At 36.3% G+C, this 26,684-nt stretch overlaps 1 protein-coding gene across 1 annotated transcript in view; it reads right to left on the bottom strand.

Annotated features, from left to right (window-relative positions):
- LOC137403768 (sterol regulatory element-binding protein cleavage-activating protein-like) overlaps positions 1-26,228 on the bottom strand; it is a 31,015-nt gene extending 4,787 nt beyond the window's left edge. Inside the window, exons 1-18 of the mRNA XM_068089802.1 lie at positions 26,155-26,228; positions 21,699-21,819; positions 20,916-21,081; positions 20,599-20,729; positions 19,629-19,778; positions 18,870-18,963; positions 15,522-15,687; positions 14,818-14,923; positions 13,905-14,108; positions 13,209-13,297; positions 8,659-8,827; positions 8,437-8,565; positions 7,797-8,045; positions 6,095-6,258; positions 5,492-5,601; positions 5,057-5,229; positions 1,161-1,388; positions 56-226 (exon numbers count right to left, since the gene is read on the bottom strand). Of these exons, the coding sequence (XP_067945903.1) occupies positions 56-226; positions 1,161-1,388; positions 5,057-5,229; positions 5,492-5,601; positions 6,095-6,258; positions 7,797-8,045; positions 8,437-8,565; positions 8,659-8,827; positions 13,209-13,297; positions 13,905-14,108; positions 14,818-14,923; positions 15,522-15,687; positions 18,870-18,963; positions 19,629-19,778; positions 20,599-20,729; positions 20,916-21,081; positions 21,699-21,791 (2,592 nt within the window). The 5' untranslated portion in view covers positions 21,792-21,819; positions 26,155-26,228. The remainder of the gene's footprint in view (positions 1-55; positions 227-1,160; positions 1,389-5,056; positions 5,230-5,491; positions 5,602-6,094; positions 6,259-7,796; positions 8,046-8,436; positions 8,566-8,658; positions 8,828-13,208; positions 13,298-13,904; positions 14,109-14,817; positions 14,924-15,521; positions 15,688-18,869; positions 18,964-19,628; positions 19,779-20,598; positions 20,730-20,915; positions 21,082-21,698; positions 21,820-26,154) is intronic.
- Positions 26,229-26,684: the final 456 nt, after the last annotated feature.

Raw genomic sequence — 26,684 nt, 5'->3', positions numbered from 1 at the left:
GAATACAACAAGACAACATTAGACAAAATCATAATAGAAACCGGTGATGTGTTACCTGGCTGGCTCTTTCCTGTTCTATGTCTCGCAAACAATCGGAAAAGCTCCTCTTTTTCATTGTTGTGAACTGAGTAGCGACAAAAGGAGCGAGGTCAAACGACATCGGATTGGAGGAACACGCTGCTGTCCGGCATCGGACACGGCCACTCAGACGACTCTCTAGCCCGGACTAAAAGGTAAACGCAATTGAGGTCTTCAGGACATAATAAAACATGAGAATTTAAACTAAGCAAAGAAATAGGAAATGAATTAAGAAATGTGAATGTAAGTAGGAAGTAGTCTCCCCTGTGATGCACGTGTTTCTATGACACAAAGTATGATCACATTTTCTGTGATTACCTGACTGTATGGCTACAATCTCGCACGGCTGTTTATCTGAAATCATCATCAGCGAGAATTAGTCAAATTGACAGCGTATATCCATGAAAATGCCCATCAGCACATTTAATAACTATGCTAAGAAGTGAATAGAGAAACGCATGATTTTGTTCCGAGTTACCGTATTCAATGGCCTGTAAAACGCACCTTTTACCTAAAAAAATGGCCTGAAAAATTTCCATGCTTTTCATGCGCATAATGAAAGCCCAAACTTTTGAAAATTTCTTCTGAAATTCTAAATAAAAATGTCACGCAGATGTATTAGTCTAGCCTAATGTGCGGCGACACCGAAAGCATTACAGCTGAAGCAGTTTTATTTATTGGATTGTACGACACGAATATGAATAAAAAAAACGTTTCATGGTTATTTTGCCAAAATTTTACTGGTCGAAATATACTTATACCAAAAGGACATTCAATGGTTGCGCAAAAGAAATGCCAAAAGACCACCAGACCATGTCAATTTTTCCTTTTTAGCTAGACTATAAGGTTCTCAGCCTAGCAGAAAACCAGCAATAGTAATACTGACTGAATTTGAGAGCCTAAGGCTAATCATTTTCATAAGATTCTCCTCATAGATATTGTAATCACTTTTAGTACTGTCGATGGGAAAAAGAACATACAGAAACAGACTAACTTACCATCTCTCATCTTATTTCTATTAGACAACTTTTCTCTTTACCTGCAACCATAAAACTGTGGATAAAACAATAGCTGATTATTACCTGCTGCAGCAGCTTCGAGTCATCGTCAGCATTTATCTGATCGACAAAGGCCGTCGTTCTGTCGATAATCGACATCGTTTCCCCTGTACTCGCTTTCCAAGTTCGGATGTCACCAGCAAGGTCTGAGCAAATTATCGAGTCACCAGAGCAGACGAGGCATTCTATTGGCTGCTTCAGTCCCTCCATATAAACACTCGACTCATCGTCCAGTATCTCCTTATATCTCGGCTGAAGGAGAAAGCAACGCAATGCACCCCAGAATGTTATTAATTGTATTGTTATATATTATCTATATATTATTATATTATTATTATACATAATTATATTGTTGCGCTAGTACAACGTCCAAAAGATTGGCTCAACATTGCGCCACAAGTTCTGGAGCTGGTTTCACCTCCCTTTGACCTCGCAACTCAAACAGCCATATGAATTACTTATCATTATTAAAGTACTTTATGTAAGAGCTTAATTAAATGGTTTTGAATGCACTTGGAGAGACAGAGGTTTGTTAGCACCAAAAATGTGTAAGATGCTACTAGCGAGGTTCAATTTTACAACTAAATATATAGAAGACAGTGAGAGCAAAATGACTAGTCCTAGTTTACGCGTTCGTGTGCCGATATTTCTACCCAAAGTGGAGATGAATATAATATACATGATACATATAGCTAAACTCTTGAGCTCTTCTTAAATGTCTACTTTGATAATGATATCTGCGAGATAGTCACCATCATGCAGAACCTATGATTAAGCCCATTTGAAAGTCCTGTTTGCCTATGTTCAAGTGAATCAATCTGTTAACATGATGTTAACATCATGTTGTTAACACCATGTTTTGATTTTTGATTTATTTCCATCGATAGTAATTAAACAAAAGAAAAAAGCTGGAAGAGTGATGAAGCCCATAATACGCATTAGCACAGCTAGTTGTGGTGTCGGGCTTGTCGTCATCGGGTAATCAAGGTCAAATTTTTATGGGTAATTAGGTTTTATTCACTTGTTAAAAGATATAATTTAAATTTTTATAGTATTCGGAAGTTAGTTCCAAAAAATGGCCTGTTGGTAATCCACCCTGCAACGGCCTGCACGGGAAGAAGATTGTGGGAGATTTCGACAGAAATTTGAGAATCGGGTTTGATATATTGTGCAAGGGAAGTAATTACAAGAAAATTCATGATGGGCTAAAAGTATAATGCGGTATGAATATAGTGAACTGATAGGTAGTATGGATGATGATTTTAAAAGAGGTCTGGTGTAGGTGAGGCCAGTTTTTTGTGAATGATCTTTATCATGTGCTTTTGAAGTGTTATCAAATTCGTTGCCCCATGCCTCCATGCAATATGAAAGTTTTGAATTAACCATAGAACTGTATAATAAAAGCAGAGGTTTGTGGGGTAAATTTTCAGATGTGCGGTAGAGTAAGCCTGATAAGGGTCCCAGTTGTTTTAGTAAATATTCGTTGTGTTTTTTCCAAGTGAGATTAGAATCAATGAAAATACCTAGGAATTTAGTGTGATCTGTCTGACAAATTGGTTTGTTGAAAATGAAAAAGGGATGAGTGTTAGCTAGATGAAATTTATTTTGGGGTTTTTTAGTAGCATGAAATTAGTCTTATCAACATTTAAGGTGAGTTTGTTAGAAGTGGACCAGTTTTTAATAGCAAAAAGTTTGCAATTTGAACAATCTATGTGCTCGTTGATGTTAGAGGATTCGAAAGAGAGATTAGTGTCATCTGCATAGAGCAAAGGTGTGAAAAGGTTGGTGACACGTATTAAAACGTTTATGTAAATTAAAAAAGAGTTGGACCAAGGATGGAGCCTCGAGGTATACCACATGTTAAATCTAGTATGGAAGATAAAGTGTTACCAGTAATAGTGCGTTGTTTACGTTCGGTTAGATAGCTCTGATCCAGTTAATTGCGGTGACGTCAAAATTAAGATTGTGGAGTTTTGAGTACAATATGTTATAATCCATTAAGTCAAAGGCTTTACTAAAATCTAGAAAGATGCCAAGAACACAGTTACCATCGCTTAAGGATGTTGTTAACATCATGTTGGAATATTGTGTTGTTAATATCGTGTTGTTAATATCGTGTTGTTAATATCATGTTGTTAATATCGTGTTGTTAATATCGTGTTGTTGATATTATGTTGTTAATATCGTGTTGTTAATATCATGTTGTTGATATTATGTTGTTAATATCGTGTTGTTAATATCGTGTTGTTGATATCGTGTTGTTGATATCGTGTTGTTAATGTCGTGTTGTTAATATCATGTTGTTAATGTCGTGTTGTTAATATCATGTTGTTAATATTGTGTTGTTAATATAGTGTTGTTAATATTGTGTTGTTAATATCGTGTTGTTAATATCGTGTTGTTAATATCATGTTGTTAATATCGTGTTGTTAATATTGTGTTGTTAATATCGTGTTGTTAATATCATGTTGTTAATGTCGTGTTGTTAATGTCATGTTGTTAATATCTTGTTGTTAATATCATGTTGTTAATATTGTGTTGTTAATATCGTGTTGTTAATATCGTGTTGTTGATATCGTGTTGTTGATATCGTGTTGTTAATGTCGTGTTGTTAATATCATGTTGTTAATGTCGTGTTGTTAATATCATGTTGTTAATATTGTGTTGTTAATATAGTGTTGTTAATATTGTGTTGTTAATATCGTGTTGTTTATATCGTGTTGTTAATATCATGTTGTTAATATCGTGTTGTTAATATTGTGTTGTTAATATCGTGTTGTTAATATCATGTTGTTAATGTCGTGTTGTTAATGTCGTGTTGTTAATATCTTGTTGTTAATATCATGTTGTTAATATTGTGTTGTTAATATTGTGTTGTTAATATCGTGTTGTTAATATCGTGTTGTTAATATCATGTTGTTGATATTATGTTGTTAATATCGTGTTGTTAATATCATGTTGTTGATATTATGTTGTTAATATCGTGTTGTTAATATCGTGTTGTTGATATCGTGTTGTTGATATCGTGTTGTTAATGTCGTGTTGTTAATATCATGTTGTTAATGTCGTGTTGTTAATATCATGTTGTTAATATTGTGTTGTTAATATGGTGTTGTTAATATTGTGTTGTTAATATCGTGTTGTTAATATCGTGTTGTTAATATCATGTTGTTAATATCGTGTTGTTAATATTGTGTTGTTAATATCGTGTTGTTAATATCATGTTGTTAATGTCGTGTTGTTAATGTCGTGTTGTTAATATCTTGTTGTTAATATCATGTTGTTAATATTGTGTTGTTAATATCGTGTTGTTAATATCGTGTTGTTAATATCGTGTTGTTAATATTGTGTTGTTAATATCGTGTTGTTAATATCATGTTGTTAATATCGTGTTGTTGATATCGTGTTGTTAATGTCGTGTTGTTAATATCATGTTGTTAATGTCGTGTTGTTAATATCATGTTGTTAATATTGTGTTGTTAATATAGTGTTGTTAATATTGTGTTGTTAATATCGTGTTGTTAATATCGTGTTGTTAATATCGTGTTGTTAATATCGTGTTGTTAATATCATGTTGTTAATATCGTGTTGTTAATATTGTGTTGTTAATATCGTGTTGTTAATATCATGTTGTTAATGTCGTGTTGTTAATACCATGTTGTTAATATTGTGTTGTTAATATAGTGTTGTTAATATCGTGTTGTTAATATCGTGTTGTTAATATCGTGCTGTTAATATCGTGTTGTTAATGTCGTGTTGTTAATATCGTGTTGTTAACATCATTGTGTTAAGCAGAATCTTTCCTGGTGAATCACCAAATTCCAGGTCATTTGAAGCATCAGTTTTCTTGCAAATGACTGACATGCACATGGTTATAGTAGAAAATATACTCATCAATGACTAGCTCAAGCTCCACTCACAAGACGACTAGCGAGACTGTATCGTCCAGTAGACTTCCTCCACTTGGCATAGTCTCGACGACACATAACACTGTAGAGGTAGACGAGTAGCCAGACAATAAGCACCAGTGCCGTCAGCACAGTCACACACAGAATTGCTTTCTCTGTGCCACTCAAGGAGTTGAGCAAGTGGACTGCAAAAAACAGAAGGTGAAAGGACAACTCCAAGACATCTGCAATTTCCGCGATCGAGGCTCATCTGACTCGAGAAACATGATTTCTTGAATTATCTGAGAAATGTTACAAATGGAGTCAGTTTGCAAAGCTACAACATTTCAGTGAGCAAAGCAAGTTAAAAAAAGTGCTTTAACCTCCGAGCAACCTTTCCAACAGCCAATAACTATGCGTAGAAGGTTCTAGAAAGTGCAATATGTTTTGCAATTTGAAGAGTTTTACCTTTGCCTTCCAGCCAAGCGAGAAAAGAGCCATTATTATTAATATTATCAGCACCATCGACCGACCCTCTGCGACGCTCCTTTTCCTCCCGACCTTCTTCCTCTGGGTCACTAGAGGTAAGTGTGGTGAGTGAAGATTGTATCTCATATTCAGCATACATATTATGTGACACTGTCATATATCAACTCACAGTAACAACCTTAATGCGGCTCAGCAAGGTCTAGGCCTTGAGCATTTGCAGAGTTATGTTCCTTGGGCATTATGTTTGCTTATTACCTTCCATAGTAGTTGAACATTACTTTCATGGCATTTAGACATTGCTTAGCATGAAATGCAGGTATTTCCTTATAAGGAATGTAAATATTTCCATATAAAGAATCTAGGTATTGCCTTATATGGAGTGTACATATTGCTTGACATAGACAGTAAAAATTTCCAAATACGAAATGTAGGTATTGCCTAATATGACATGGAGATATTGCCTTATATGGAATGTAGATATTGCCTAATATGGAATGTAGATATTACCTTATACCGCATGGAATACACGAGATGACAAGCAATGTGACAACAAGCAATGCAATTTGATTAATGCACACTTACTCATACTCTCCCCTCCCCAGACCTTCTGCTGAGAGGATCAATGAGAGTTTGATGGGTGGCATGAAGCTGACATATCTGCCCACGAGAGACTTGTTGTAGAGTGAGAATATAGATGGCCAGTGGCTAGAGGGCAGACTCCTCCAGTTCTCCATCGTAGCCCCGTCCTGAGAAACCGAACATGCTCAACTCTATACATGCACCACTTCCATTTCCCACCATCAATTCATTGACAGACGGCGATAGTACATTCACCAAACAGGAAACACAATAATAGAAGATTGAATGCTTTTTTGGCATATTATAAAATTTCAAACCTTCAGCAAAGTTTCTTACTAACTATTTTATGTTTTTATTCAGACTTAAAACAATATAAAAACAAAAAATAGAAAAATGTTCCTATTGCAAGCGTCACTAAAATATGAAAAAACTTCAGTTCTCCCTCTAGATTATGGTACAAACCACTCCACAGGCGGCGGTAAACATGCATAGCCAACAGAAATTGAGCTTAACGTCAAGCAAAAGGCTGATTTTCATGTTTTTATATGCCAAAGTTAACTTAGGTATGTCTCTCCTAAAGTCAATAGTTCTAAGTTTCCAAAATGCCACTTCAAATTAAACTACGAACTCAAAGCCTGGTTCAAACCAGTCATGCAAGTGCAAAATCAACAGAACAGAAAAATGACGGAATACATATGTGAAAATACAGTACTCTATATGTACTGTAAAGTATCGTACTATAATAAAATGTAACAAGGGTGCAAAAAAAAGGGTGCAGAAGACATATAATACAGTGTGAACTCATTATATTGGTTAAACTTTCCCATCTCCCTAGACCAGCGTAAACATGATGGTATGCTAGTGCCAAACATCAACTGAGCTTGCTTATGCAGTCATTTTAACAAAAATTTATGAAACCAACTTGTGTTATTCTGGCTAGCTCCTGGCAGCTCCTCAACATATACACGTATATAGAAATTCCAAAATAAATTTACAAGCAAAGTGGTAATGATAAAACAGCTACAAAAATGTGAAGATAATTCCAAATGTACAAAACCTGTTATCTTAAAAACGATATACAAAACCCGCACAGGGGTCCTCACTCCTCGACATGGAACACCGGTTCAATCTTAAGACGTGGTGTAACCCGAATTTCAGTTTAGGTTGGAGCATCATAAATAAATTACTCTATACGTACTGTAAAGTATCGTACTATAATAAAATGTAATAATATAAAAAGCACTTAGAAAAATAGAAAACAATTCATTACCACAAGAATTAAAGTTAATTTTAATATGATTTGTACACAACCGGAACGGCATCACTAAAAAACGCAAAAAAAACATTTTTATCGTGCGAGAAACTAGTTCTTGACTGTTTACACTGTCTACAATGCATATGTCATAAGACAAGATGGTTGATGTCATTTTTATATTTTATGAGGTGCATTCGTAACCTCGAAACAGCATAAACCGAGACCATCATAACCCCAAGACTCCTTATGACATATGGCATATATCATTGGGAGTATGACATACATAATAAACATGACATATGTATGACATACATAATACATATGACATACGTATGATACATGTAATACATATGATATGCGTGATACATATGTGATACATCATATGTATTACATATGACATGACGAGACTTCACTAGGCAGTAGATTTCCTAGTTTTACATAAGAACTTACTTGATGAAGTACCCTTCTCACTGCTGGTACCATGTCTGGATCACTCAGTGTCTGTCGAACTTCCTCGGATATCCTCGAGTCATTGAGGTCAAAGTTGAAGTAAGCGGGCTGAGCTGGCTGGGCATAAGAGAGGTAGGAAGCCAGACGTGTGAAGACGCCCGCACGATAAAGGACAAGAGATATCCAGCATACTGTGCAGAGCATAATTAGACGCTGAACCACCCGAAATTGTGCCAGAAAGTTCATGACCTTAACAGAAAATAACAGAACTGTTTAAAGCAAAAAATGTGAAAAGTACTACAATTTGGTTAGCATATTGATAGCGCGGGAGAGATTTATTCAACAGGAAGATAACTATTTTTATAGAGATGGCAACTATTTTCCAGAAATCAATTAGCCTTTGATGTCAGCAGCTGTACATGTATGTAAGTGATGATTTTGAGAGCAGTGATAAACTTGACAGTCATTGCAGGTATTCACAATGCCATATTGCTTGCTGACCAACAAATTATGCAATGATCAACAGTAAGTATTCACAAGCAACGCAAACACACAGGTCAACATCCAATTCACAAAAAAGTTCCCAGAATGGCACAAACTGCGCACTCCGACTCCCGTCAACCATCATCCATAGACTTGCCTTGATCCTTTTGGGTATGTGAAAAAGGGAATTAACAATGAATTTATCATTATCGGGGCGAGCGAAACTCCGGCTATCATCCGACTGCATCGGAGAAGAATTCTCAGTCATTACCGGACCCCCATCGCTCTGTAATCAAAGGTTGAACAAAAGTTCAACGACAACATACACAAAGGAAATACAACCTCTTGTAAAAAAACTGGAAAGTAGTGTCTACACCACCTGTATATGAAGATAAGCATGACCTCTGTCAAGGTCACTGAGTTCAAGTCGTCGAATGTCAATGCTGAGTACAGTTGCGAAGAAGACCATCTGGAGGTAAAAATCAACGAGGAGTCCTATGGATGCAAAGAGGCAAAACTGCTGGATGGCCGGAACAAAAGTTAGAAACCTGTCAATAAATGTGTGTAGATGACAGTGCCACTGCGTACAGGCATACAGGCCTAGCACAAACATACATTAACTTCATATAAAGATCATACCTCATATTTATATGCACAGTGTACAGGCATAAGCATGAATACATCAACTAGCATAGATACATACATGCGCATTTATGCATGTACATATATACGTAAGCATATATATATATATATATATATATATATATATATATATATATATATATATATATATATATATATATATATATATATATATTAGCTGTGCCTCCCGGCATTGCCCGGGTATTAAAAATCAGCTTATAAACAATGATAAGTGATGAGATTTGCTTACCACTCGCTGGCATGCAACTCTCCAGCAAGTGGCAGGCCATTGCCAAGTGGCCTGGCACATTGCCAAGGAAAAATTCCACCAACCTAGTTAGTAAGTTTCAAATGCCGGTAAGCAATGACATTGCATCAGCATTGTTGCCCAGTTAGGCTATTCTAATAATAGCTATAGCCAGAATGCAGACAGACATACGACACACGGACATACTTTGAAAAATATATGTAATATATAATATATATATACATGTGTATATACAGTGTAGTCCACTTTATCGGGGACCTGATATTGGGCCATGTGCTCTTATTGATGCCACTGTTCCATAAACGGATTCATCCCTATTTCATCGTGTATGAACTTTGTTACAGATTCGGGATGCGTCTGATTGTGCCTATGATGCGCCTGTGATTGCGCCTTGCACCTGCGGTTTCGCCCGATCGCCTGCGAAATGCACCTGATTATGTCTATTTGAAGTAGCTGAAGATAAACCTTATGCAATTCATGTTGCGATTCTGCTTTTTGTATTGCCGAATTAAGTATAGGGGTTTCCACATATTTGTCACAAACCCAGCAGTGATCTCTGTAATTGCATAATTGATCTAGTGCCTTTTTAAACTCCATTGAGAAATGATACAATTAAAATCAAATCAACCAGCCTTTTGTTTGCTAATCACCCATGAAATATCAACATTTGGCGTCAAAGGATTTTTAATCCTGTATCCTAAGAAACAAAATCCTCAACCGGGAAAGCTTGAATAGGTAAATCTCTGCGCTGCCACACAAGCTGAACATCAAAGGACCCGACTGTCCATGTCAGGTGCATAGGTGCCCCTCCTTAATGATTCATACCTGCAATCATGCCATGAGTAGACCTCTCTGTACAACAAAAGCAAGACTTGTTGAAAAAACTCTAAAAGAATCGAGATTGATTGAGGGACGAAAGGTGTAACCAGATCGACACTGCAATAAATCGTGGCTTCAAATGTTAAACAAAGATTGTTCGAAGTGGTGTTCAAAGCAGCATCGTGAAAACAGCAGCGTGGATTTGATACCAAATATGTGGATGCAGCACTTCAGCTCGTTTTCTATAGCCAAAGCTAACAAACTTGTTTTATCTTGCCCAATCTTGATGAAGCAGATAGAGAAGTTGGCAGAACTTGGATATGCAGTGCCGGCTGGTTAGAATGGTGGAAAAAATATTGCGGTGTATATATGTATCTATGTACACATATTGCAATGTATATGCAGTTATGTACACCAAGCATTTCAGACTTCACTATGAGGTCAGCATATGGAACATTCATTATTGGGCCTTTCTGTCTTATTGATGCCAAGTACAGCTCTGGTACCAAAGTAGGCCCATTTATCCTGACTGCGCTGTATGTCTTCTTGCAATCAGCCTAGACAACTAAGACTGTCTATGGTTGTGGCTTGCATATGATAGAATATCTATTCATGGCATCTTGGTCTCACACTAAACACGCTTTGCACAAACTATGTTATGATCTGTGGAGAAATCAGCACCTCTCATGGCTTTGGTGTCAAGAGGATCATTGAGATCTGATTGTCTGATTATGATGTACCCAAAGAGGTGCCAGTGTTGTGACGGTGGATGCATCCAAGTAGTATGATATTTTTTATTCTTGAAAACAGTATTGGTGATGACCACCATACTCCAAACAAAGTCTTCAGAGAAATTGACCATTTGCATTGCATTTGCCTGTACCTTGTGCTTCCTAGACACTAAGCCAACTTTCCGACTCTGTCCCTACTCTAGCATTTGTCTCCAGCAATATTCAACTTTTTGGTAACATACACACATTTAATGGTATTTTTCAAGTCACTGCAGAATTCCTCTTTTTCCCATCAGATTTTGGCATAGTGAAAGAGCATAAGCGCTTACAACGGTAACACACCCTTCTCCCCGGTGTGGCAGTCTCATTGTTATTATTCCATCAGATATAGGCCCCATATCTTGTTCTAGGTATTAGGTGATGGAGTTATTGACAGTACACCCAACTCCGGACTCTCTTCTCTCGTTCTCCCGCCTTCCACTCCAAAAAAAGTGTATTCATTGTCTACCATGCTACCATACTTAGACAACCAAGTTTTACAGAGAGCGGCTATAGCTACATATGTTGTATCTACCAGGCTCCTTGGCAACAAGCGCTGTCCGGTGTATAGGTCATTTTGAGCACTGTCCATATATATCCTGACACTCCACTAGGATAGATTCAGTAATTTCCGGTAGTGTAAATTTTTTCCTAACATACTTTTCGCCGAGTGCCAGAGAGGAAGCAGCTCAGGTGTCAACCATGTTAACTCTGCATGACGTTCAAGCCGGTTGTTAGCTGAGGTTGTTATGTTTGCCATTCATTCCATAGAGCTGCATGTGAACGACCTAATTTCTGGTTTTCACAGAACCGGATTCACTCTCTTGCATAGATAAAAGTACACATATACAATAGTACAAATACATATAATAGTACATATAAAGCCATACCTCGACATATGAGCTCAATGCGTTCTGAGACTGAGCTCATATGTCAATTTACTCGTGTCTAGAGGCACTATTTCCGGTATAAAATAACTAAATATAAATTAATCCATTACCATACTATGAAAAAAACAGGATATTATTGTGGAAAAACGTGTTTTCAAGTGTTGTAGTTCAGTGCCTACACTAACAAAGCAACAAATATTTAATTGTTAAAATCTGCAATAGAAGGTACTATTATTATGTATACTACTAAGTTTTTATCTTCGAGACAGGCGTAGTGATTAACTAGTTTATTTAATTCGTTTTCGGGTTATCGATAAGGTAATTACTGTCTGTGTTAGTGGCATAGCACTTTCAGTAATATGGGGAAGATAACTCCAATATTGTGGAAATGGGCTGAAGTAATGCTGATTGCGTGATAGATATATTTTTTGATATCTGGTCATGCGTGGAAAATCCGAATGCATCCTGAAATCTATTTGTGGAAATGCACAAATGCATGCACAGTTATACCTCGACATGCAAGCTTATTCTTTCGGTGACTGAGCTCCGATGGCAATTTACTCATATCTCAAGGCACTATTTTCTATATAAAATAAGCAAGTACTAATTAATTTGTTACCATATAATGGAAAATCACCTAATGAGAATATTGCGATGGAAAAAGGTGTTTTTAATTGTATAATTCAGTATCTACGGTAGCAAATTAGCAAATACCTATTTAGCTGTTATGATCTGCAATAAAAAATAAAATGTAGTATCACTATGTACACTCTTGTATGGAGTTTTTATCTTCGAGACAGACGTTGTGGATAACGACAGTCTGAGAGAGACTTGACAGCAACGCATTCAGTACAGTAAACCTTTGTGACTTAACAGAAACTTTGAGCTTAACTTACTAAACACACTTGAAGTTTTAATCTTTTACTACAATTAATTTAATTTTGTCTTAGGTTTTTTGGTTTCGCGCTTTTTGCCTCACTTTCACTATAACTTGTAGCCAACCTTTTCAAAACTTTTTTCAAATTGATTCGACAAATAAGACTGACCGATGCTGTTCTTGAAAGCAGCTTCTCACATAGTCGGCCATATAGTGGCCATCGAAAACAGGCTCGTATGCTGATATTTCATGAAAAAAACTTGCACAAAATCCTGCTTGTATCTCAATTTTTTTCGTATTTTGTGGGACTTGTATGCCGAGGTATGACCGTATATAATAATAGAAATATATATCATAGTACAAGTACATATAAGCAGGCGTAAGGACATGGAGCATACCTATCAAAGGGTATTAATGAAATGAGTATACAAGTAAAGAATGTTGAAGCTGTGAATAGAATGGACATGGTGTATTGGTGCATGGGTACACAACGAGAATGAACAAACTATAGTTTGCATATGTCAATAAGACACACTTATCCAGCAAATACATAGAATGCTAATAACAGAGCAGCTATACAATTATTATCAAACACCCATTCATGGAGTGTTTACCCACAGAGAGAGCTCAAGCAGAGATTATACCTTAATAGAGTAAACTCACCCAATTATGAGGATTATAAGCTCAGTGAAGAGATGCTTGATAATAAACCAGCCCTCCTTCTTCAGACCCTCTGCTATTCTAAACTTGACCTGACAAATAATTTACAGGCTAAAACTCATAACTGACCTGAAGCTAACCTCCGTACATTATCTCAGATTAGAATCAGCATAGTATACTATTACAAACCATCATGCTTGGTTTTTTCTGAATTTTTTATTTGAATTTATGGTAAAGGTAGGTGACCATAAACAACCTTAAATATGGGTGTAACAAGTTATATGGGTCAGTAACTGGATCGGAGGGAAGCCAACTTAATTACAGGCCTTATATATCATCCTTTATAACCTACCATGTTCCAATTGATAGAATTACTGAGAACTTTGAAAAATTAAAACACTTAAAAATTTTTAGACTACTGTCTCTGGGAAGAAAGCTTTACTCACTGAAGCACATATAACATTAAAAACTTGGTAAAAAGTCTATGCAAACTTTAATAAATTAACAGTACTAAAATCATTGATCTTGTGAGTACTACTGAAAACAGAATATAAAATCATTATACATTTAATTATGACTGGTAAACAATTGAATCTCCTTTATTGCCATTTTCTCAGAGACTCGACTAAAATAGACTAAGGTACACAACCTAAATACAAAGTGTGGGACACGCTAATGAAATAGACAGTAGCCACCAACCTCGAGGTTTAGAGGGGTGCTCACCACAGACCGGGTCAGCACAAGAACATTCTCAAAGCCTATGATGACAACGAGGTAAGGAAATATTTCTCCACTGTTAACGGAGGGTGTAACTCCAAACATGCCACATATGGAGATGCTCATGAGAAGAGAGGCAACCACTGTGACCACAGCAGAAAGTGCGAGTCCCCACTTTGACTTGACCTGAGTGGATAATAATGGAATGCTAGTTGCTGCCATAGCTAGTTGCTGTCATAGCTACAATCCCTAGTTTACCAGTTGTCATAGCTACAACCCCTAGTTTATCAGTTGTCATAGCTACAACCCCTAGTTTATCAGTTGTAATAGTTACAATCCATAGGCTATCAGTTGTCATAGCTACAATTCTTGGTTTACCAGTTGTCATAGCTACAATTCTTAGTTTACCAGTTGTCATAGCTACAATTCTTAGTTTACCAGTTGTCATAGCTACAATTCTTGGTTTACCAGTTGTCATAGCTACAATTCTTGGTTTACCAGTTGTCATAGCTACAATTCTTAGTTTGACAGTTGTCATAGCTACAATTCTTAGTTTACCAGTTGTCATAGCTACAATTCTTAGTTTACCAGGGGCCATAGCTACAATCATTGCATCACTAGTTCCTTCGCCCTCATAACCACACTGGTAATGGTCATTACAGATTATCAAGTTAAGAAATTACATAATGATCAAATCTCATCCAATCAGCATCACTAATTGGTTGCCAGTAAAACTGTGTAACCTAGAATCCGCAGTGCCATCTACTCTAGACCATCTAGCATTCGTGATGCAGTGTGGTTGCTGTGGAAGAAGTTTTGAGATCGTGTATTTACTGCCGTAAGATGGGTTTGTCACAAGCCTATAGAAAGTAACAGAGGTTGAGTTTCGACTTACCATCTCTATCTTCTGCACAGAGAAATAGATGTAGAGGAAGAGGAGAAGGTACGCAGCTATAAGCGGGGTGTAATCAGCCAAGTAGGAGACAGTCCTGTCTTTGTAGCTACAACACACAGTGACCGGTGCATAGAGTGATATGTTGTAATTCATAGAGTGGTGTAACTGCATATTAATACATAGTTTGATGTAGCACAATACAGGATGACAAGAGTTGAATGTATAAAAAAGTAATGTTCAACGCACAAACAGATAGAATCCAATGTGTAAAGCTACTGTCAGATTATATAATGTACCATATTCTTTATATACTGGCAAACAATAAAGTTTCATAGTACGTGAAATAATTCCATGTATTTGAGGTCGATGCTGGGCAGATGTCTAATGCATGGAGATACCAAATGACAAAGTTCAGCACATGCATTAACCTGTACATAATAATAAAGTTACCCAGTACGCAAATGAGGCATTCGTATAGAATTATTCTGTCCATAGAGCTACCCAGTTGGTATATGTTGTATATACCAACTGGGTATATATACCCAGTTGGTATATGTACTTATGCTATTCATAAAGTAACTCAACAAAAAACTGTACAATTACAAAATATACAGAAGTTTCCAAGCATAATGCCACAGAACACAGTCACATGGAACATAGAGTTATCCATTACATAAAGTTATCCGGTGCATATAAACACAAACCTGACATGGGTGATGACATTTGAGGCATTGAAGTTGACAGAACTGAGAGGGTAAAGAGACAGGAGTCGCTGAGTCAGCTTGTCGGTATACTCAGGGTTGTAGGTCTTATAGACAATACTGACAGCATACTGTACAGTCCTCCTACGCAGGGTCAGCTTCCTCAACCCTGTCAACGTATGAAAATAACAACAGTTGTATCACTCTTACTTGCATGTATTACTCTTATGGTGCGTTTACACTGGCCGACACCGACTCCGATTAGGTGCCAATACCCCAACTCAGACAGGTACCTCAGACGTTTCACGTATGGGTGCCGACACCGACTCCCCCTTTACATTGCAACGATCAAACGATTTTTGTCGGTACCAACAGCCAATCACAGCGCTTCGCCGTTCTGACCTTCACCCGACCACGCGAAGACGAGTACACATGAAAATCAACGCGCTTGATGTGGAAAATTATATACTAGTACTACACTACTACTACTGCTCCTACTACTATCGCTAGAAGCAACTACTGAATGCCGAGCAATGAATGAATGATGATGCAATGAAAGTCCAAGCAAAGAACTGTACGTACAGTTCTTTCGTCCGAGTAATTATAATAAATAAAATGAATAATGAAGAAGATTGAATGGTGAATGTATATTTGTGGTAGTAGTTGTGTGGTGGACGCCGGGCCAACACTTTACACTTCTTGTAATTATTTGTTTGTATATATTTTATATGTCTGTAAATATTTTATTATATGGGTTGTCCTTTTTATTTTCTTTTTATTCCCTTTTTATTGTTGGCCTTGTTACTCGTTATGCTATCAATTGTCGTCGTTTATGTTGTCATATCAACGCACTAGCGGGCCTAATTATTGGCCATTTAAACATTGTTAGCCGGTGTTCTCACTCGGTCTCGTTAGCCGGAACGGGCAATTTTATTGTATATAAGGGAGCAACGCTCACTTAGTAGACAGAGCAAATTGCCGTACGCTCCTCGGCTAGTGAATTTCCTTCACTAATAAAACATTGAATGAAATCACACGCAATTTATTTCTGTATGACATAATCTAGATCGTGCCAAGTAAGGGCCGGCAAATTCCTTTACAGTAGTACTAGTAGTAGAACTAGTAGCAGTACTAGTAGTAGTCGTACAACTGGCTATTCACTTTTAATTAATTTAAATAAAAGAACTAACTTCATTTTTTGGTGCTTTCGCGTTCACATCGTTGCTAGCCATGCTGGTTCACTATCAAAAAGAGAACGAGGGAAAGTTTAATGACAGTCTCCTAGCCTCTCATTAAACCTAGCCCTTTCGTTTCATAAACTTAGCACTGTCATTAAAGCCTAGGCTCATTTAATCAGAGGCTCCTAGCTTCTGATTGGCTGATGAGCGTCCGATTTGTCGGTGCAACCGGGCACTGCTGGGCTTCTCCGACACCGACTTTCAGATCGGTGCCGACACCGATCTTTCTGTTCACACCTACCGACACCGACTCATCAAATTTGTCTGTGCACGACAAAGTCGGTGACAAAATCGGCCAGTGTAAACGCACCATTACTTGTATGTATTACTTTGTGATGGGATTTGTAGTCATCAACAAAATGATGTTTTTCGTCACATGCCAAAACAAAAATAAGAAGACAGAAACCAAGATTTATTGAGTTAAACAAGTTTTTAAAAGTTGGTAGGCCCCAATCTAATCGTATTGCGACGAAGTCGGGTGAATTGAAAGTTTATGGTGCTCGATAGCAATCCGGTGAAATAACTAAATCTATATATATATACATATATATATATGTATACATATATGTATATACATATATATATACATATATGTATATACATATATATATACATATATATATATACATATATATATATATACATATACATATATATGTATATATATACGTATATATATATACATATATATATACATATATATATACATATATATACACATATATATATACATATATATACACATATATATATACATATATATACACATATATATACATATATATATACATATATATATACATATATATATACATATATATATACATATATATATACATATATATATACATATATATACATATATATATATACATATATATATACATATATATACATATATATATATACATCTAAGTATTTATCTGTCTGTCCAGCAACAACAATTAAAATCTTGGAATGAAAAATCCGTATCGCAGAAGATTTGATCTCGGAACATCCTATTCCCCAGGCGATATGCTGACCTATTGAGCTACGCGAGATTGATGGATTCCTTGGGCGATATGAGTCGATATGTCAAGTAAAATATCCATAGCGAGCCTGCATTACGTTACAGTGCAATGTCAGTAAAGCTTACTCTTGCAGCTCTTATTAGTAAGTTTAGTAATACTAGCTTACTCAAATTAACCATTGGCAATGTGCCTGGCTAATGGCAAGTAGTAGGCAACTATATTACCTGCCACTGTTTACAAGCTGTTTTTAATACCCATGCAACGCGGGGCATTCTGCTAGTCTATATATATAATACTCAGTGTTTGTTTATCTACAGCTTACACTTTGCACAGGATTTGATCTCATTACCTCCAGGTCTGAAGACCAGCGATCTAAACCAATACACTACAATCGATTGTTCAACTTACCGTAGTGATGAATGATTGTGATCACATTATTCATCGCGTAACGTGATGATTATTATTGAGCTGGCTTAAAACACCGCTATTGTCTTAGTAGTAAAGATTTAAACTACTAGCTTACGAGGTAAGTTACTCAAATTCATTGGGTCATTTGGCTTGTATTTACTATAATAAAGAGCTGTCATCAGGGCTAGAGGTCAGGAGATCAGAATACAAGATTGCTATAAACAGGGTTCGAACTCACGTTATCGTGCTTGAAAAACCAACACTCTAACACCTGTGTTAATCGACCGCCTTCTTGCATTTCAGAATAATTGTGCAGATGGTTATTCGATGTGCATTACCTGCATATCTGACGATTTTTCACAGCACGCTATACTACCAGGGCGCTAGTGTTATATATAATGATAAGGATTACGAGAAGGTAGTTAGAACAGAGAAAGAATTGGAATTATTTAAATTTGATTTTATTCGTACTTTACTGAGTTTAGATTTCAACCGTAAAAACTTGAAAAGTTTATTTTAACCAATCGTTGCTCGTGTGAATTTAAACATCACCAAAGAGAGTTCCAATCAATCAATAAAATGAAGATTGCAGCCAAAATTTGTTTCCTGATCAAAGAAGCCAACTACCGAATCACTAAGATTAATGAACCATGCTCAACACGTCAGAGCTTCAGAAGGAAATAACAGAAACTAACCAACATCAAGCCAAGGCACTCCAAGTAGAAACTCTCGGGTGCGTGGAGGAAGAGAATGAACCGTGCCAACCACATCCTCATCAGTCTCAAAGACCTGCAAAAAGTGACACACTAATTACTTTGAGCAATCCATGTATTCGAACATTAAATAAGCCCAGTCTAACACTGTAGAACGTAGTAATGTCTATGTAAAAGGTAATAACAAATATCATAGACTAGCCAAATGCCCGGCGTTGCACAGATATTAAAAAAACAGCTTATAAACAGTGGCAGGGAATGTGGTTGCCCGCCATTTGCCATTAGCCTGGTACATTGCCAATGACTAATTTGAATAAGCTACTATCCGTATTGCTAAACTTACTAAAAAGAGCCGTGAGAGCAACCTTTATTGATGTTGCGTAACATAGAATGCTATGCATATTTCAGCCAAGATAATGACTCATATCGCCTAATGAATTTATTGAACCTCGCATAGCTCAATTGGTTAGGTTATTGTCTGATGAATGGGAGGATCTGAGATCAAATCCAACATGAAGCGGATCTGGACAGACCGAACGACGAATGAGATTTACATATATGAGTATAAAACGATTCCTTACATGAGTTATTCGTGAAAAAAAATTTCAACGAATGTTACTCCAACAGCAAAAGTATGTTTCAATTCTTCAATATGAAAATGGTTAAAATCACAATTTGTGAAAAACAAAAATGACCCTAAGTAATTCTTCCCATGATAATAACTGAATGAATAGAAAATACCTGTATTTGATTCTTCCAGACACTAGCTGGTGAGAGGAGTAGACAGTCAAACTGCGGCAGCAGATCTCTTTCCCTATCATCGACATCTGGTTCGGCAATCCTTAGACAAATGTCTGAGACAGTTATCTTACCTCTAGAGGCATCTTCCACCTACAGATCAATTGAACAGAATAAACTTCAACTTACTAGTCAACGTGTAGGAAGTTCAACTTTTACTAGAGCTTCACAATTTCCAAAATCACTAGACGATTCAGAATTGCAAATTTGCTATATCGTCTATTTATAGACGATTCACCGTGCATCATCATATTATTTTTTTTTTTTTTAAACTTGCAAATTTTTGCTAAGATGTATTTGTATATTTTAATGTAAAATGGAACTGTTTAGCGTTTGTGACAATTAGAAACATCATTTGAGATTATTAGATAATAACTTAGATGATCCATAATTAGAAAGATAAAAACATTCTACGAATGCCTGTGCGCGTGGAAGATCATGGAATGAGCTTATTATCAGACTAAAATGCCTGCGTGTTTAGTTCCAGTATCACTCACTTTGAAACTTATCAGGTCTGAGATAAATTGCATAACATGATTATATTATTTATATGACTCTTTAGACGAGGCTAATTTCAAATTTTCTACCTTCAAAACTGCCACCAAACAAGTAAATCACCTCTAACTAATACTTGCAGTTGCATTTCAAAATGGTACAATGTGTAGACATAGACAAACCATGCAATATGGCAGCACGGCAGCGAAGCTGGCTGAGGACGCATCAGACTTCCAATGAAGAATATTGTTGTTGATGTAAAACAACAAAGACTAATCCTTTTGCAAATCCAAAACAGACTAGTTTATGGTGACCTCAATAAATGGCCCAACAGATAGAGCAGCAATGGATATTCCTAGGGTAGCTTCTGAAGCAAATGAATATGGAGTCTAATGTTTCCAACAAAGGATTCACTGACCTGCAACTGGTTAATCTGCTCTCGTATTTTGAAGGCAGTAAGAAGCAATGCCTGGTAGGAATCGTCTTCCGGTAAACCTCGACCGGATAAGGGTCCTATTGTCGACCTTACCATAATCTGCTGAACATATCCTGAAACATGCAGATTATCATACAAACATGGTCAAGTTTGCTTAGAGACCATATGATTTTGAACTCAGTATAACCATGTATGTCAAGGACAGCCACCTAGCTCACCCTCTCAATTACTAATTACAAACCTAAGTACTATGTCAGGGACAGTCACCTTGCTCACCCTGTCAATTACTGAAAACTAACCTACAGGCTCGCCTGTGTACCAGCTCGGGCCAGATGAGGTGCTAATTACGCCATCGTTGGAAATGGGAGTCGTGTGCGCTTGGAAGACATTTCCAAGGATGGGAGTGTCCTTCAGAGGATAAATAATGAACAGAACCGAGAGGACAGCAAAAAGCATCGTGCTAACCTGCAAACAGAGTCACAAAACAGCATAGCTCCAAGTTTCATTAGCTCTCATACCTGCAGCTGTATGCTACCTGCTAGAATTGTAGTCATTGTTTACAAATTAAGCAGAAAGTAGACGTGAAACCAACTAAATAGTTTAAATTCCATAACGTTATAGGGTAGCTGCATGTAGCTTCGAGCTTTGTGATATCGTAACTTTAAATCCACGATGCAACTGATAATATTCAACCATGATGTTATAAAATGCAGATCAATTGATTTTTTTTAAATACGCGTATAAGAAAAGTCAGATGGTCTGAAATATCCTACTAAATGGTTCAATCTCAGCCATGTTGGCTCTTGTTTCATGTACTATTAATCCAGTCGTGCCAATTCGCCAAAAAATCCTGAAAAATATCAAAAAACTCATTTTTCTCATGTATGGAGAACATTGGCATGCCAAATTTAAACAGCAAGAATGAAACCTACATATAGCCAAAACCTCTGTGAAGAACTGACGGCATTTCCTGAACTGCTTTACATGTAAAAAAGATTAGAAGTTGCTTTAAAAGTTGCCATAGACGACAGATGTTATACACAAACTTATTGAGTGGAGTAACTAAAACTTTGAAGACAAACCTGATGAGTGGCACAGAACAATCCATAGGAATAGAATAGAGATTTAACTCTCTCCTGGAGTTGGAGGAATCGTGGAAAGGCAGGTTCTTGCATGTTAGCTTTTGTCCTTGTCTTAATTCATCTAACAAAACCATACGCATTCAATGAAGTCAAGCCAACAAGCATGAAGATAAAATCTAACTGTGTGATATCTGTCTGATATCATGATATTATTAGCCTAATAATAATACGGCACATTTAATAAGCCATAATATGACAGTCATCTCTGAATACGCACGGATGAGATTGGGCACTGACTGACTACAGCAAAATTTGTATTGAAGTGATCAGACAAACTCGAGTCTGATATAACAGTAATAACACACAACCAATTCCATCTATATGAGGCTGATGTGACATTAAATCGCTAATATACTGCTTTACTTGCCATATGATGACAGTCATCATCTCTGAATGTGCAATGGTAAGACTATAGCAAAATTAATATTTAGGTGATCGACAAAACTCAAGCCTGATATAAACCAACAACAATCCATCGTTTTTTTGATGTCATCACTTTGTTTGCACATGCACTCGTCCACGAAAAAGCCGCCATCTTTGTAGAAAACGATCATCATTCTCCTGAATAATAGTACTTTTCGGTGTTGTTTTGATACTAAAATAAAAAATTTGCAAACAAAAGAATTGTTTGCAATAATTAATTGCAGAAGCTTCGTGTTTTTAATGATAAAAGTTGTCCATAAAGATGGAAGACAACGATAGAATGACGTCACGAAAAAACGAAGGATTCTATGAGGCTGCAACTGACGATAAGTTGGTAATGCGCTGATGCATTTCCTGAAAACTGCAAAGTTGGAAAAAAGGTTTGCATTTTCACCCTGCCATGACAGATTCTATCAAGATAGGGCTTCAGTGACATGGTTATCAAGCCTATGATGTTGTCGGATAAAGGCAAGATCTTCATTTCAGCAGGTATTCCATGACAGAAGCAAACCATGATAAAACTCATTCTAGAGAAGATTCTAAAAGTGTTACACCTTACACATAAAAGGAATAAAAATTAACCTAATTGGTTGCAGTGAAAACTGTTTTTATGTGATCAATTTTTGGGCTAAATGAAAGGCCAGAGGAACTGGTCAGATGAAGGCGCTTTCATCAAGTTGATCGATAGACTTAATCTAACCTGATTACCATGCAAAAGTGTTCAGATATTATTACATTCTGTATAGTTTTGTTAATTTAATGTGGACTGACCCACACTATACAGTATCACTGAGTTCGGGATTTACGGTACAATCAGAATGGAGCGTCGACAGCTTAGAAATTACGCTTCAAATGATTGAACATATATAAGAGTAAAGAAGTGATAAACATTTGTCAATAAACTTCACACAGTGCTCTGTCTCATAGCAAAATCATTTCTTATCATCTATACCAATAAGTCCTTCATACACGCATAAATCACACCGCCAACAGAATTGATAAAACAAACACTTCGTATGCTGGCAATAAAACCCAGTAGAGAGATAAGGAAGTGCTTAGGTCACTCATCATACACTTTGACGAATGTCCATCGAACACAACAAGACACTCAACAGTGCAAGCTTATACAGTGAAACCCAACATTGTAGAAATCCAAATGAAAGAGATTTACCTAATTCAGTCAAATAGTGTCGATAAGAATACTCCATTTAGCAACCTCAAAATAGTAGATACCATAATCAAACAAGGCAAAACATCTGAAAAATTGAGATATAAGTTTTAAACCTAGTAAGAATTGTGACTCTTCTCCGGATAATATATAAAGCCTGTTTAACAGCCTGTTGTTGATGAGTGATAAGCTTGGATTTAAAAAGCTATGCAGCTAAAGTAGCTTTGATATTGTATGAAAGCAAGCCATCTTAGACACTCTAAATGATTAAAAAGTAGTTGATACTTGATACACTATAGTGTTAAACTAAAAGTAGTTGATACTTGATACACTATAGTGTTAAACTAAAAGTAGTTGATACTTGATACACTATAGTGTTAAACTAAAAGTAGTTGGTACTTGATACACTATAGTGTTAAACTAAAAGTAGTTGATACTTGATACACTATAGTGTTAAACTAAAAGTAGTTGGTACTTGATACACTATAGTGTTAAACTAAAAGTAGTTGATACTTGATACACTATAGTGTTAAACTAAAAGTAGTTGATACTTGATACACTATAGTGTTAAACTAAAAGTAGTTGATACTTGATACACTATAGTGTTAAACTAAAAGTAGTTGATACTTGATACACTATAGTGTTAAACTAAAAGTAGTTGATACTTGATACACTATAGTGTTAAACTAAAAGCAACATTTTACAACGGTAAAATTACTGCTAACAGCAATAGATTATCACTAAAAGTTTTTACTGTTTGATCTGCGGTTACTAAACTAATTGAAAAGATTGATAAAAATTGGAGAAAGTTACGAAAAACTCAAGATCGGTTACCTATTTGATTTTCAATTTTAGTAAAGCTTCTAACATTCAATAGGATGTCGTTTTTTTGGAACAAGCACTTACGAACTTGAGTGCTCGTTAAGTCTTACTTAATTTTTTTACTTGTCAAGTCTTAAGGACTTAAAAGAAGTAAAGCAACATACTCTTAACCTTTTATTAGAACATAATTTGCCAAAAATCAACTTCATACCTCTGAAACCTGCATGTCGACACACGACAAGTTTAACAGATTTTTGCACATGCAAAAATGCACGTGTAATAAGAAAGACTGATGATTAAAATAGAACTACATATTAGGCATATTGGGTAGCAAGCGTACAAAATCGAGCATTTTGCACCTAAGTATATGCAACAAGATGCTTCTTCGTCTTTTTCCGTTAAAGCTGATAAGTTATCTTGAACTAACAATTTGACGATTTTTGTACTTTTCTTCTTCTCATTAATCACATCCGCTCCTGTGCAGAAGCCTTATTGTAATATCCTATAGAACTAGAGATTAGGGTCAATAGTTTTTTCAAAACTTTAGATTGCCAAATGGTGTTAGTGACTAGTATACAAGTGGTTAAAGACTGTAAAACAAGACAATATGTTATAAGTGTGCAGTTCGATGAAAGAAGAAGATTCTCTTAGTCTCTGTATTTATGTGGGATTTAATTCCACCTACACGAGTAGACGGGTATGCCTCACAATGCAGCACAGAAAATTCAGTATCCACTGAAGCAGATTTACTTAGAATTTTTTCCCTTACTGCTATGTCAGTAAGTCTGCGACGCCATTCAAGACAAGGCCAGTCATCCATATCCATTTGATTAGTGATTTTTGCGGGAGGCCCAACGATATGCTTTACGGTTTATCGTTTCAAGTTGTTTTATATGCTTTTGAATGTATGGCGACCACACTACTGAGCTGTATTCAACAATGGGACGACAAATAGTAAAATAGGCAACAAATTTTGTTTTAGTAGCAGCTGATTTCAAGGATCGCATGAGCATGTGGAGTGTGCTATTGGCTTTAGCACAAATATGGTTAATGTGAAGGTCTGATGCAAGGTTTGAGCTGATCACAACGCCCAAGTATGTAAAACTTTGAACAGATACGAGACAAATTTGATTTATATAGTATTTGCAAGCCAATGTAGATTCATTGGAGATCCGGATAGCTTGGCATTTACTAATCATGTTAATGATTAACGATTATTGTTAATGTTAATTATGTTTGTGGTTTTACATTTAATTTCAAGCTGTACGTGTAATTTTTAGTCATAGCCCGGATAAGGACTTTTCAAATAGCATTTCAGAAAACAAAAGACGAGGCCACTAAAAAGCTTTATGAAAACTAGTTAAGAATAGGCCTAAAGTGTGCTAAAAATCGTTCAACCATCTTCGTGTTTCGGCGAAGAAATCAAGACGAATGAATGATTGCTAGTATATCACAATACTCTTATAACTTTTTGGTTTTAAACATGACACCTGTCGGCATTTTATAAATACGTCAAAATAATGAAGCCGGTATTATGCAATGTCGGTTCTAATTGTTGTATTTTCTGTTTTAATTGAGACTGGGCGCCTTTGATGTCCATGAACTCTTTTTACCCTACTAACAACTTAAAACAATTTACAATTTTTCCAAAGCTAACAGCTGGTGACACCTGATGATACTCGGAACCCCTTGACGACGCTGATACAAAGTTCTCGAAGCTTGTACCTACCTCTAAACAAACCTTAATCATTTACCGGCTGACGATACAGACCACTGCAGACATCTAACAATACTATTACTACTAAGTTGATAAAAAAACAACTCAATCCTTACATTGACAGACTCTATTCCAACAACAACTAACAATTAATGTGAGCAACCACTAATGAAATATATAAAGACAAAACGCTATTCAAAACATTTTCGTTGTTTTTGAAGACAAAATGCAGTGCTCTGTACAATTAGCTGACAAGCATTCCAAACTTTAATACGGTTCAAACAGCAAACGCTGTTTTGTATCTAATAGCTGATCGATAAACCTGTCTCGTAAGTCAAATCGCACATTTCTGTTTATATGCGACTTCTCCATGACGGAAATCAAGACTCGGCGAGAGAGCCATAACAGTTAATAAAAACGTTATTTCGGCGCAATATATCAATCGGTGCACTAAAGCGCCTCTCGTGCATAATCATGTGATGCCTGAGTAAGCTTTTTACCCTTTGACAGCTACAATACACTGTAGTGCTACCAAATTTTGAAACACAATTTACATTTACTACAGTCAACGTGAAAAGTTTGGCTTTTGGCGTGAGCAAAATTAACCCTTTATTGTTTCCATCAATGTAACGCATAAATACAAAGAAAGGATAACTCCCACGACATATCTTATATTCGCTGTGCATGTACATGCAATGCAGACTGTGTAGTATCTAAAAAGTTTGTGCACAGACCTCACTATTAGTCAAATGCGTAGTTGCATTATCAAGCCCAACCTTTGTGGCTTTTTAAGCGG

Source organism: Watersipora subatra, chromosome 9 (genome assembly GCF_963576615.1).
Source record: "Watersipora subatra chromosome 9, tzWatSuba1.1, whole genome shotgun sequence".
Lineage (NCBI taxonomy): Eukaryota > Metazoa > Bryozoa > Gymnolaemata > Cheilostomatida > Watersiporidae > Watersipora > Watersipora subatra.
The sequence above is the reverse complement of the archived record's forward strand: the minus strand, read 5'-3'. Positions and strand labels throughout refer to the sequence as shown.